At 40.1% G+C, this 14,325-nt stretch overlaps 1 protein-coding gene across 1 annotated transcript; it reads right to left on the reverse strand.

The window, feature by feature from the left end:
- Positions 1–669: 669 nt before the first annotated feature.
- ptpn6 (protein tyrosine phosphatase non-receptor type 6) lies at positions 670–13,785 on the reverse strand. The gene is made up of 16 exons (XM_068569661.1): positions 13,695–13,785; positions 13,280–13,305; positions 11,702–11,824; positions 10,151–10,345; positions 7,716–7,899; positions 6,659–6,775; positions 6,066–6,194; positions 5,149–5,245; positions 4,967–5,046; positions 4,676–4,822; positions 4,263–4,394; positions 4,022–4,176; positions 2,608–2,675; positions 2,341–2,492; positions 1,984–2,048; positions 670–930 (listed from the first exon to the last, which is right to left on the reverse strand). Exons 2-16 carry the CDS (start codon positions 13,285–13,287, stop codon positions 834–836), a joined length of 1,749 nt encoding a protein of 582 aa, XP_068425762.1. The 5' UTR covers positions 13,288–13,305; positions 13,695–13,785; the 3' UTR covers positions 670–833.
- Positions 13,786–14,325: the final 540 nt, after the last annotated feature.

Raw genomic sequence — 14,325 nt, forward strand, 5'->3', positions numbered from 1 at the left:
ATATTTCCCTAAACATGACTGATGTAGTGTTTCGTTGATGTCCAACAGCAGATGGAGTTTGAAGATCCATTTTGACCTGAAATTTAGAAGTGAATCACTGTCTGAAATACTGAAGTAATCAAACCTTTAACAATTTAAGATTGTCTGGTGTCAGTGTTCAAAACTTGTCAATCAGCTTGTAAATGTAAGTAGGAAACTTGTCTGTGTTCTTTGGGTTGGTTGACATAAAGCTGCAAATGTCTATAGTTTGATAATCTATTAATTCTGGTTGTGAGAGGAAAAATACATTTACAAAAGATTTTATGTAATAAAAAAAAAATTAAAGTAAAATAAAGAACAGAAGATGGAAATAAAAGTGATTAAACGCAAACATTTGTGTCATCAAAAATCCCAAAGTAGAGCTAAAACATTTTGCTTCTCTAAACGACACATTTTAAACTATATCCTGCTCCTGATGCACTTTTGTTCTTTCAATTGCATCTAAATATAAAACAAATTAAACTTGAGCTCCAAAAATAATGAATTCTATGAACCTAAAGGTGGGAAATTTTTATATCTGCTGCTAAAACCCAACTGCTTTTAGATACCAAAGCATCCCACAAATACGAGTGTGTTAGTAACTGACATTTCAAAAAGAAAGACTTATACAACAAAGTGTTCACACATGTTCTGACTTTATTCTCAACAAACGCTTCAAAGAAGAATTCATGTGACACATCAGATGTCAACAAATTTCCCACATTAAATTTGGTCTCCACTAAAATACAAATTCTTTATCAAAAGAGGGCCTGCATAAATATAACAACATGAAATACTTTGACTAAAACATTCTTCTATCTTTTCCTCACTGAGCCACTTTTCTTGTCAGACTTTGGTTTCTTCACATCTTTTTTTCCTTTTGACAGATTCTCGTAAACGTCCTCCTTGTTTCTGGAAAAAGTAAGAAAAGAAATGCTGAGTCGTGATTGTTTCAGATTCCATCCGGTATATTTTTATAAACCAGCTAACATCGATTTGACATGGTCTTGTTAGAAGTGAACCAAAGATGCTTGAGAGTTCAATGGACAGAGATTACTGAAATGACCAACCATGACCCAATCACTCAAAGCTGGCAGCCAACCATTCAGAGCTCCAAGTGGGTCAAAGTTTACGCCGTTCTGGGCTCAATTGTTCAGTGTTGTGTGCTGTTTTATTTCTTCCCTAATTGGCTAATTAGAACACCAACTCAGTTCATAGTGGTTTCCGGCCATTGAGGTCACAAAAAACACTCGTATCTTGTTTACTTCTGTTGTCCGTTAAAAGGAGACTCCACCATTTTTACACATGAGGTTCAGTTAACTCGTCACGAGGAGTTAAACCAGTTGTATCATCATTTGTGTTGCTCTTGAGGGGACTTTCTAAAGTAAAAATGACTCGCATTGTATATGTTTCCAGTTGCACGAGGGAATTGTAGGATTCAGTCTATTTTGGAACTTAAAACCAGACGAAAACGCGTACATTTAAAAAACAAATAATAATAATTGTTCCTCGCGAGTTAGTACCACACGGATACTTTGGTAACTGTGGAAAAAGACTCCATAGATTATACATTTATCACTTCTTTAATGAGGATTAATTTAGTTTTTTGTCTTTATTGACTATATTCCAGATTGAAGCTAGACAACATTGTTGTTTTTGTTTTTAGAAGGTATAATTATATTTTAAAAATAAGTGAAGAATTCCTTACAATGCAGTCCCTAAGATAAAAAACAAACAATGAAACTGAGGTGGAGTTCAGATGCAACTACACCGCATCCTCCCTCCACCCACAACTTCTTCTCCAAACAAGATTATTCTCTCTGTTGACATCGGGCTGGAGACGGTGTTTTTGAAAGGAAAGGTGGACGGCAGTGTGAGGTTTAGAGGAGCGATGTAAATATATTACAGACATCCAATTCACACACTTTTTCTCCCTCTCATAGACAGAGACACATGCTCACTCACTTTGAGACCTTCCTGCTTGCTGGTTGGTGTTTAAGTTGCAGATTTCCATACTCTGTCTCGGTTTCCTGGGGATGAGAGAGACATTTCCGATATGACTTGAGGATTACTCAAACACAGAGATAGAGGACATGTAATTGTTTTGGTTGCCGTCGATTGTTTCTCAGGGTCAACGTTCATCTTTCACAAGCCGCTCTCTGATAACATATCATTCTGCTGACATGGAGCTAGCCGACAAATCAGCAAAGGCCTATTGACGTACATGCTTTCCTGTTTCCCCTATTCCAATCTCTATTTCACCCACAAGAAGAGACTATTTATCTTATCCTCTTCATGGAGTTCTCCTGCCCCGTTGCTCACCATGGAGGCGCAGTCTTTGGCCTTGGTGGTCTGTATGTACTCAGATACAGACAGGTAGATGAACTTGTACTGTGCTTCTGTCTGCACCATCCCAGAGCGCTGCTCTCTCACCATCTGGATGTATTTCGGGATGTCAAGATCACAGTCCAGACCTGCAGTGTGAGATATGAAAACATTGGATGGAGGTTGTTTAAAAAAAAAAAAAAAAAAGGAAAATAAACTGTATTTTGAATGGTTTTGAGTTCGATCAACAACAACAAAACTTACCAATAGTGTTAATGGTCTCAATGATCATGTCGATCACCACAATCGTGCCTGTTCGACCGATTCCAGCGCTGCAAGAATTCACAGAAGAAACAAAGTTAATATTTCTTTCCATCTATCAAACAAGACTGAACATCCTTTCCTCTCCTAACAAAAAGCCACAGGTCTGCAGGCACGCCAGCTGCTCTGTGAGGCTGTATTGCATGCTACAAATACACTCGCATGTTAAAATGACGAATGCTTACATGTTGATGTTAAGCATTTGCGATGTTTTTCCGTGTTCACCATCTTAGCTTCGAATTCGAACATGTTGATATTTGATAATCAGCACAAAAAGCTGAGCCTGATGGGATTTAAGGGGGTCACATGTCAGAGGTTTTGGGAACAACTGTGCAAAAAGAAAGTGTGGGGCATCTTATTACGGTTGTGCAGCTTTGTGAACATGCCTGCGTACATACTTACACAAGGGTCATATAATCCTTTGAACAACAAGTTTTAAAATAACACAATCGGCCTCAGTATCCGCCACATTACACATTCCATAAGGATAAACTGTCAGTTGACTCAAAATCTTTTGTTCGGCTACTAATCTTAATCCTGAATATGTTATCATAATTTATGATAAACTTAGTGCTGTGACGTTTTTGTTTTTTTTACAACATTACACCAGAACAGACGTCTTACACATTTAAAGTTTGAGGATTTGCGATCTCTCTGAGACGTAGTGGGACACTGCGAAACACTCACATCTCCAAATGCCTCTTTATGTCTCACACTCTTAACTGTGTGGGTTCTGTGGACCAGAATTCATTTTGACAATACATTAATTGTTAAGAGGATTTATGAAAAAAACAACTTTAGATTACTTTAAGTAAGATCAAATAATAAAATAAGTAAGAAAGACTTTTTGGTCCTGAAGGAAATGTGCCTTGGACACATACAGTATCTACTGTTGAGGAAATACTAAATGACATAATAGGAACATACAGTACTTGCACAGATGGCCACCAACCAACAAACTTCCCAAATACAACACTCCAGTAGTCATAATAATAGAGCACACAACATGTACATGAGAACAGTCCACATGGACGAACATGTGTCCCGGTGCATTTGGGTGTTAGGTGAAGGACAAAGGGGAAATTTGAAGATGTTATGTCTTGGAAATTGAAATGGGGACTTTTTTTTCCTCCTTTTTCATAAACTTAATGAATAATCTGTGTTTAAAAAAGAAACAAACGAATCAGTGAAAAGCAATCATTAGTTGTAACCCTGCTATTGTAATTAATGCTCTAATGAATCATTCACTTTCACAGCGAGAGTTTGCTTTCAGATTTCATGCAGGCGTGCCGCCACAGATTAACAACATCTTAACAATAAGCGCCACGAGGCGTTTGGCTCTCCAGCGGTCCAGCACCTGCAGTGGATGATCATGGGTCCAGCATCGGGATAGTCGGCCTGTTTAGAGTTCACTTGACTGAGGAAGCTCAGGACAGCACCCGGCTCCTGAGGGACACCGTGGTCAGGCCAGCTCATGTACTGGTAGTGCCAGATGGTACGAGAGTCATTTGGCTTGGAAAGAGACAAAATGATCAGATTAACAAAATAAAATCAGCACATGTATAGCGATGAGTGAGTGCAGTGAGGTCAGAGGTTACCTGGTCGACAGGAGCGATCTCCAAAACTCTGACTTTGTAATCGGTAGCTTCCCTCTCTGAAATAGAGGTCACCACGTACCGATCCATGTCCTTGGAGGTGTTGATGTCGGGCCAGTATGGCACGCACTTATTCTGCACAAAAACAAACCACCAATCAATCAAATTTGTCATTTATCTGCAAGAAAACTATGAGTTAATTGTATAATTTTTTATAATAATTTGCATATTTTTTATTTGTTCATTTGGATTTTAACCTCTCGCACTTCAATGTGTACACTTTTCATATCTCAGGTACTTTCTGTATACTCATATATTCACTAAATTCACCAAAGTCAATTACTTTTTCATGCTTTCAGAAATTTCAAAATAAAAAAAAACAAAGCCGCTTTCACGCTTTTGTTTTGAAAACTGACCCGCCCTTTCTCGACCTCTCTCGTTGTCATGACGATCACCCTTGTGTTCTCCTGCCATGCCATCTGCCAGAAATCGTTGACAGTTGTTGCTAGGCAACCCTGGGTGGCGATGTAAACTTTCTGATCTCCGGACTCCCACAGGTTGTTCTGTAAACACAAAATGAACCGCTGAACGCTGCTCAAGGACCAAACAAACCTTAGAAACTAAAAGAGGACGATGTCAGACAGCGTTCTACGGTGTGTTTCATCTCGTGGCGTCTTCATCTGACGCCGGAGGCTCTGAAGACTTACTCTCACGAAGTTGGCGTTGATGTAATCTGAACCCACGACATTGGGATCCCTGTCCTGCAGGCTGACCCGCGTGTCGTTGACTTGTGAAGAGACGGTGGGAGACGAGAACATTTGGTAAATGTCAGGACTGTCAAAATGTGTCGTAAGATTTGATTAATTTCAAACGAGGATTAAACACTCACAGGGAAGAATGTTCTTGTATCGGTTTTTGCTCTTGTTTTCAGGCCTCTGGCCCTCCTCTCTGCTCTTTTTCATCTTTGCCTCAAACTTTTGAAGAGCCTTTCGGGAGAGACAAAAGACTGTGTGATACTTCCTGTGTCCCAAATACCCACTACGTGCTAATATTAAACAGCACGCGTTATGAATGAATTATGACAGTCTACAGTTTTTCTGTGAATATGTAGTCATTTATAGTATTACGTTAAAATACTGTGACTTTGTAATTAAACTATTATTAAAAATTGAAACTGTCCCCGCTCAAGGTGATCAGTTAATCAATTAATAGATTAATAATTCAAGACTTGTTTTTGTGCAAAAGAACCAAATGTTCCAACTTCCTGATTGTGACGATGTTTCTTTTCTCTTCTGACAAAATCAGTTATTTAAAGCTCTCTCTTTGAGCTCTGCGACGTTGTGATTAACATTTGCCTGACGTTTTATGAGCCAAACAATTGAGGAACTAATCAGCACATAAACCAGTAATGGAAATGTTCATCAGCTGCAGCCTAAGCCGTCACCACCTGCAGTTTATTTGAGTTAAATTAGCTTTCTAAAGTAGCCTTTACATTAAAATTTAAAAGTCAAGTGAGTTTTTTTTTATTGAGTGTTTGAATATAGTCACTCTTCCAGTACACTACGTACTCAAAACCTGCTCTGAGTTATGATGTAATGTGGCATTGGGACCACAGGATGGTAGTAGAACACGTCTATTTCTGTCACAGGAAAGAAGTCTTGAGCTCACTAACGGACAATTTGTAATAAGACAACTGATGTATAATTGACTTCTTCCCACTTTAGGACAACCCTGTGCTTCTTGCACAAAAGCGCCACGATCAGAAAGAGTCGAGGTGAACATAAGCGAGGTCGGGTCGGGTCTCACGTCAAACTCCTCCCAGAAGCCCGCCTTGCTCTTCTCTCCCTCGCCCTCCTCATGCTGCTCTGTGGTCTGATCCAGCTGTTTCACTCTGCCCTCGATATCTGCTGCATTCACTCTGGTGGAGAAATATGGCTGCAGCAGAGAGAGGGAGAAGGAGAGAGAGAGAGGGAGAAGAAGAGAGAGAGAGGGAGAAGGAGAGAGAGAGAGAGAGAGAGAGAGAGAGAGAGAGAGAGAGAGAGAGAGAGAGAGAGAGAGAGAGAGAGAGAGAGAGAGAGAGGGAGAGAGAGAGAGGGAGAGAGAGAGAGGGAGAGAGAGAGAGGGAGAGAGAGAGAGAGAGAGAGAGAGAGAGAGAGAGAGAGAGGGGAACAATCTTATTATAGATGAAAGTAAGCACATTGAAGGCAATACACAGCATCAGTCGGTAAGACATTAGGACCAAGCTGTGAGTAATATTTTCTATCTGTGGGCTGTGCGGCTCATGTTTTAAAATAATTCACAATGCATGTCTCTGTTTTTCACAGCCAACTAACGTTCCACTTGTTTGATTTGTCAGAGAAAGATAATCAGACATGTCGATGTGAAACAGTTGAGCTCACCTGTTTGAGATGCACCCAGTTCCCAGAGATCTCCTCGATGCCTTTGCGTTTGTAGTAATCCACCAGGTCTGTCAGCGTGTCGAACAACTCTGATCCTCCCACTGTGTACCTGTCGTTCTGAACACAAAGCACACAAACATACAATGCATCCGTCTGGATAAACACACAAACAGAGAGGTTGTGCCAAATAAATTACCACAATAACTTGTCCTCACATCAAAATGAGTAGAATCGAAGAACATAATACAATAGCCCCAAAGAGTAGTCTTATTGTAACAAAGACTCAAAGTATATTGTGCACAAAAGCCTATTTTATGGTTGGATGCTTTCCAACACCTCAATAGAATACTAATAAATATTTATGTTGTGTAGAACACATAAATATATACTAGTGTAGCCTACTCACTGGTACAAACAGCGGGTCATAGGCTCTTTTGAGCCGGCTACGCTCAGGAAACTGACCTAATCTGCCATGTGCTCATGAAAAGGCCATTGTGACCCTTCCACTAATCTCACATTAATCTTTTGCACATCATTGGTGCATAAAAACAAGCCTCCCATTTAAATGAGGGCTAGATAGTTTTTTCTGTATGAGGTGAACCAGCGCTAAAAATAAATGACGGAAAGACACAATCTATGAAAATTTGTTTGAGGACTGCGTGTGACCTGTTGCTATACTGTGAATACCACTAGTGGCTGTTTCCACTCAGTGTATAAACATTAGGATAAAGTTTTGCGTTTCACATATGGTTTGTACTCGGATAAAAAAAAACTGTGTCTTTGTTGGGGAACATCTTAAGTAAACCTGTGCTGGACATTTATGAACAATTGCAGAGTTTAAATATGAGCAAGAGTCTTTTATTGCCTAAGTTAGGGGAAATGAGACTCTAAACACATTTCAAGGAGGATTACACAACTGTGGGAATACCAGAACATATTTTGCATGATGTGAGTCTGTTTTAGGGAATCCTAATTCTGTATATTCAAAGCAGAAGACTGACCATAAAAACACTCATGGTCACGCACTGAAACACACACATACAGGACAAACACCTACCTGACACATTATCTTGATGTGGGAGACCCTCTTTCCTCCTGTTTTGCCCTTCTCATCCGTCAGAACCGACAGGACAAAGTCTCCAGGTTTTGACAGCGACTCTCTGACCAGGAAGGTCCCCGACTCGTCTCGAACGCCGAGCAGCTTCTCTGCATTCAGCCCAGACAGGTGTCCGTGGTACCACCTGAGAGGAAAAAGGCACTGAATATCCAGATTGTGTGCACATTTCTAAAAGATATTCATGCTCTGAGCTCCATTTGAGTTTGTTTGTGGAGATGGTTCACTGCTATGCTCTGCAAAGAGACAGCTTCTGTTTTGTACATTCATTACACAAGTAAACAACAAACCTCCTCCTGTATGTCTTATGGGAGCAGAGCACCGTTACATGTACAAGTCTATTTAAGGCAAAGCGGTTGTAAGACACTCACTGATGTGGTGCACTCTTGAGCTCACTATACAGTGAGTGGAACTAGAAAGCCGCAACACAATCAGGTGCATTGTTAAAACAGCATGCACAGATGTTGTTGTAACAGGCAGGTTATATTTCTGTCCACCATCGTATTCTGTGTGTGTGTGTGTGTGTGTGTGTGTGTGTGTGTGTGTGTGTGTGTGTGTGCGTGTGTGTGTGTTTGTGTGTGCATATTTTTGTGCAGCGTGTGTGAATTAGTGAAGACACACTCGGCTGTGTTGGGTTGTGACTTAATTTTAGGCCTTGTTCTCGATTTCTTCTTCTAAACTTCCTGCTTTGCGGTCGGAAAATTTCAGATGACAGATTTCATGGCTGAAGCGGACAAAGTATTTATAGCTTAAATGTAACAGCCACAGATACCCCATGCACACTCTGAGTCTGCTCTCTTAATACATTTTTGCACATGGTTTTATTGATTAACTTATCAAATTACAGCGTATAGCTCTACAGAAACTGAAAGTCGATTGCATGAACAAAAAATAAGTGGTGTCCGTGCAGCTTAAAGAACAGCCTATCCAGGGAAATAGTTGATAGAGTACTGCAGAGGACAGAAGACTAACATGCAAACATGTCAGCCAGGTTTGTTCCACCTATAACTGTCATAAATGCCAACAACATAATGGCATGATCATATTTATCCTCTTTCCTGAGACAAGCCACCACAGCTCGTTACATGAGAGCTAACATAAAGGGGGACTTGTGTGTAATCACAAGAGAGATTGGGTGAGATGAGGAAGACAGCGAGTGAGAAAGAACATGATGAAGTGTGTAATAGAGGAAGACAAGTAGGGTCTGGCCATTGCTTTCAAAACTGTGTCAAAACCTAAAGTTTCCAACCGCAGCACCGAAAGGGAAGTTAGACAACTGACAGAAAGAGAAGGACAAGGGGGGCAGAGGGCAGAGCCTCCAACCATGGTGAAGTACAAAGTCACACACCCAAACACACACACACACACACACACACACACACGCACGCACGCACACACACACACACACACACACTCACACGCACACCATAGAAAGTAGTGTCGTCCTTGACTCATAAAAGGAGTGCAACTGTATAAGTTTATACGAGTTGATATCAACCTACTTTAAGAAGATACCAGTTGCACAATGTTTCCATCTGGAAGAAAAGCTCTGTCAACAACCACACACCTCCAGCAGCAACAGCACACAGTCAAATGTACAAAGTAAGCAAATGAGGATAATACCTATGATGGGAAGGAATTTTCCCCATGCTTTTGACAAACAGTAAACAGAATGATATTTGCATCTTGCTCATGGCAGCAACCTGGCTGATTCTTTGTCGGGGTCGGCTCACAGACAGACACAGAAATACCTCAAACTAACTAAGAGCTATATTTAGCCAACAGAGATACTTGGAGGTTACTACTATGAGTAAGCCAAGTATTACAATGCATACTTTTAAGTTCTAATTAACACTACATTGTAAAGAGTGAGTTATGTCAGTTACTCTGTGCATATGCTGAGTTAAAAATGTGTCGATTCTGTTCTGGGCATTGTAATGCTTCCAGACTATTTGATATATAACACAATCGTTTATACTGAGAAACATTTAAAAAACTACTTTAAAGAGTGTGAAGTTCAACATAATACAGCATAATATTCCTTGTGGTTGCATTAGTCTCTGTGATCACAGGTTATATCCAAGGGAGAAGTCTCACAGCTGTGGCTCTTCTTGTCTGCAGTGTGGTTGTTTCATTCAGACTCATATTCCAAACAAACATTTAAAAGCTTCAGAGGCTTCAAGTAAAAACACCAACAGCCCAGAGGAAAATATGTAAATCTCATGGAATATCAAACCTACAAATGACACTTATCCTCAGTAAATAACAACTTTTACACTTAACCCGAGAGTGTAGGTGGAGGCAGCTCAGAGAAGCCGTGACTGTGGGCCACATTAACCAAAAGGGGGTTCAACAGGTGCACGTAAGCAGGCACCGACCTCTCTGTGGTGGGGTCAGAGCAGTTGAGGGGGTATTTCAGCTCGATGACAGTGCCGTCCTTGTCCTGCAGGATGCCGTTCTCAGCCGTGTAGTACTCCACCAGCTCTGACAGGGTGGCAAACTTCTCCCCGCCATACAGGTCGTAGTAGTCTCCTGTGTTCTGGATCCGGATGTGGGTCACGAGCTCGCCCACCCTGAGGAGAAAACACAGTCTGGTTTGAACCGTCCGTCAACGCTTTTTCCTCGACAAAAAACTTCTAGATGACAGAAAAGAGAACATCTCTGTCTCAGGAGTGTTTAGTATAAAAATAATATTTCTTCAACAACAATCAAAATTAGAAGAAGAGTGTTGGTGGTCGGCCACAAATGCGATTACACATTTTACTACTGTATATGTATTATACACAGTGTGGTCTGTATATAATACATATCTTAGTCTATGACACAAACGTTTGAACTTTGAGTATTTGAACTTTCTGTTCTCTATCATCATAAAAAGACGGCTGCCTAATAATAATAATAATTTAACTTTGGAGTTTCCTCTATAGTTAAGACCAGGAATATTCATTGTTTTATGTGGAGAAATGTCAACGCCAATGTCATTATATCCACGTCACATTCCTGCAGATTAAAGGCTCCAGTTGAAGCAATTATCTTTGGGACTCAAGAGGAACTCGTGAAAACGACATCATATATTTTCTGTCTTACAACTACAGACTGCTGCACTGTGATTGATAACTTAATGATCTGATATGTCTAGTGTATTACGAGTTACCCAATAACTATCCTTAAAGTCCTGAACAGAAATATTAACACAGGAAGAACAATTATCACAATATACGCTGAAAACCCAAATAGCTGAGAAACTCTTGAGTTACTTAGTTCAACAGAACTCCAAAAGTATATATATTGACAAATCTAATCGTTTATCCCTTTGATCGACAGACTGCAGTCCTGTGATTAGTTAATAACCAGATGTTAAACATATGTAGGTCAATGAAACCTCATGGAGGAACATGGAAACTTGTTATCAGTCAAATCAAATGAGCAAAATGTTGATTAAGAGCTATTCACTGTGTCACATGTTATTACACTCATCACATTTAACTTTATGTGATCCAATGGATTTGATATGGTGTTATTTTTGGTAACGGACATTAAATTTAGTCATTTATAATCCTGTAGGTATTTCAATATTCATCATGCACTGACATATAAAAGCAACGTGTGATTTCATTGTTACCTAAAAATGCACGGAAACGTTTCCATCTACACAGCGGAAGAATATTTGCATGTCCAGCATGTAATGAAAAGTAGTAAAGGTAAGAGTCCAGTGTATCCTAAACTGAATTATAAATGTGCTGCAGCAATAAGTCCAGTTCTGTAATAACACAATTTCTTGTTGTGTGTTGTCTTTACGGTTTGCTAAGAAAAGGAGCCACGTGCTTGAGTTTAAGGCACAATGTCAAACGTAAGAAAATGAAGGTTTCTTCTCAGCTGTGGAGATAGAAATAAAAGAGCGATGAGAGTGTTTTTGCAAACTTTATTACCTGACGGACAGGGAGAAATCTCCTACGTTTTTCTTGCTGGGTCGAGCCAAGAAGCTGCCATGAATGCCTCGAGTCTTCAGCCTGTCCTCGGCCTGCAGGCCTGTGATGTCTCTGTGGAACCACCTGCATCAGCACACGCATCGAGGAAAAAATGTATTCAGTAGGAATATAATTGCTCCTAATAAACCCACATATAATAATAATAATACACCCACATATAAGACTTTTATCTGATTTGAAAACGTACAGCTTTATTAGCACAAACATCGACGTCTAACCTCCAGTGGTCTTGTCTAGTTATAAAATCATTAACCCGTAAGTCTGGCAGTCAGTTGACAGATAATTCATAATTATTAAAAATAGTACATATTATTTGCTGAATAATCTCAGAGAATCTCAGAGTGCCAGAAGTACATAGTTCAAATCAAAGTCCTACAACTCAACTCAAAGTAAAAACACCTTCTTGAATAAAAAGGTTTTCAGGTCAGTCTTAAAAGAGTCCTGGGATTAAACAATGAACTTATTAATGGGTGACATAACTAATATTCATATTATTTCATTCCCAGTCCATTTTTTTATTTTATTTTTTTCAAACTGTATTCTTTATTTCTCATTCTGTAGAAAATGCTGATCTGGCTGCGGACCGGAAGAAACATATTTTAACTAACTTTGAATCACAAAAAGTGTTTTAATAGATTAAAACCTTAATCAACATCTTTACAATTGGTTCAAATCAGAAATTTCCAAATCAAATACTGCAATAACGTACTCTACATCTACACTATAACTCAAATAATCTGGTAAAGCTCCGGCTTGAAAGCCCATCAACAGCATTTGGGACTTCAGTTACTCAATGTACATAATTGCAACACCTCGGACCAAACACATTTTATTTAATCATTTCCTAGAGCTCTTTGAGGGTGGAAAAAGTCCGTGTAGGTAAAGTTGGACGAATAGCTTTTCAGCTAACAATAAAAACTAAAGACCTGCTTTTTTTTAAGTCACCAAAATGTTCAATTTTTTTTCAACAGCTTTCCTGAAACTGAACTTGCCGCTTTTATTTAGTTGTAAAAGCATATTAAGCTTTCCTTAAAGTTTCACAGGTAAAACCCACATTATAAAGCTCATAATGTTGCAGAATACAATAAACAAAGATGTAGAAAACTTTGCATGCGCGATGAGATTGTGTCTGCACTGCAAAAAAAAAGTGTTATACAGCAAGTAGGTTCAAGAGAACACAGTCACAGAAGGACCATCAACTCAAGATAGAGGGAACATTGTAAAGAACCTTTCAAGAGCTTGAATCTTGAGGACACCAAAACAGTATTTCTCACTCAACCACTGAAATAAAACATCCTTTATGACACATTTTCTTTACACAAACAGACACCGAACAACACACAACACATCACAAATCACATGATAGAGGAACAGAGCCGGACGAGTCAACAGCCGGGCGAAGAAAGAGAAGGAGGAATGGAAACAGAGAAGTTGTCATCACGGCTTGCACGAAACACAGAGAACGCAACAAGAGCCGACCAGCGGAGCGTTGTGTTGTTCAGCGGGGGCTCGACTCACCGGACCATGTTGTCGCTTCACTCCTTCTGGGACCAAAGAGAAGGAGAGTGAGAGGTGATAGTCACTTGTGCACATGGGCAGACTCACAAGCGTCAGCACGGTTTTTGCATTGTATTATCTCTCACTCATTTGAGAAACACCTAGTTCCTCAATAATTCCTCACTTCACAGCAGCACACTAAACAGAAGAAAACTTAAATTCTCATGCTTTTGCTATTTTAAACACAGACTCTACACTCTCTACACTTGCGAAGTATCACACATTTCAACTCTATCTCTCTGTATCACACCACACTCACAAAACAACTCAAACTAAGCGCACTCTCCTCCTCTCCTTCTACGCTTCCCTTGGCTCATTCCTCCTCCTGTCCTATCCAACCCTCTCCGCCCCAATAGGAAAGCAGGTAAACACTTACTCTTCTCGGCTTCCTCTGGAAACAACTGACACTCGCAGAGACGCCTGGACTGTAAGAGTCTCTCTGCCCTCCTCTCTATGCCGTTCTCTCTCTCCCCTTCCTTCCTTTTTACAGCTCCTTTCACAAAATAGTGAAAGCAAGACAGGAACTAAAATAGCTGACAGGCCAGAATTCCTCTAACAGATAGAGGCGTGTATTTGTGTTTAATATAGACGGCCACAACAAAAACTCATGAATAGCAAAGTAGGTTTAAACTCTAAAAACTTGCTCTCTGGTGCTGCATCGCTTAGTTTTCTGTGCGGATCTCGACAAAGAACACACGAAGAGTGATACAAACTGTTCCATTCGTAGGTGAATCATGAGCGAGAGTGCCTGTCCAGTACTATTCCACCTTTGTAACAGGAATTAACAACCCACAAATCATTATTTTTAGTTTTACCCTCTTCGTTGTCTCTCAGTCAAACATTTGCAAGTGTTTTCCCTCTGCCTGCCCACCTGGCTGCTCCCACTGTTCTCTGATCTTTTTTTCCAGGTGTGTGTGTGTGTGTGTGTGTGTGTGTGTGTGTGTGTGTGTGTGTGTGTGTGTGTGAGTGTGTGTGTGAGTGTGTATGTGTCACTGACAAAGGTCAAA

Source organism: Clinocottus analis, unplaced genomic scaffold (assembly GCF_023055335.1).
Source record: "Clinocottus analis isolate CAN_PGR_092001 unplaced genomic scaffold, fCliAna1.0.p SCAF_9, whole genome shotgun sequence".
Classification (NCBI taxonomy): domain Eukaryota; kingdom Metazoa; phylum Chordata; class Actinopteri; order Perciformes; family Cottidae; genus Clinocottus; species Clinocottus analis.

Bases quoted from the DNA above. Each gene is read 5' to 3' on its own strand.
- ptpn6 (XM_068569661.1), bottom strand. The intron at 10,346-11,701 runs GTAATAAAGTTT...TTTTCTCCTCAG, and splicing joins GATTTCTCCCTGTCCGTCAG to GGTGGGCGAGCTCGTGACCC. The intron at 5,047-5,148 runs GTGAGTGTTTAA...TCTCTTCACAAG, and splicing joins ATACAAGAACATTCTTCCCT to TCAACGACACGCGGGTCAGC.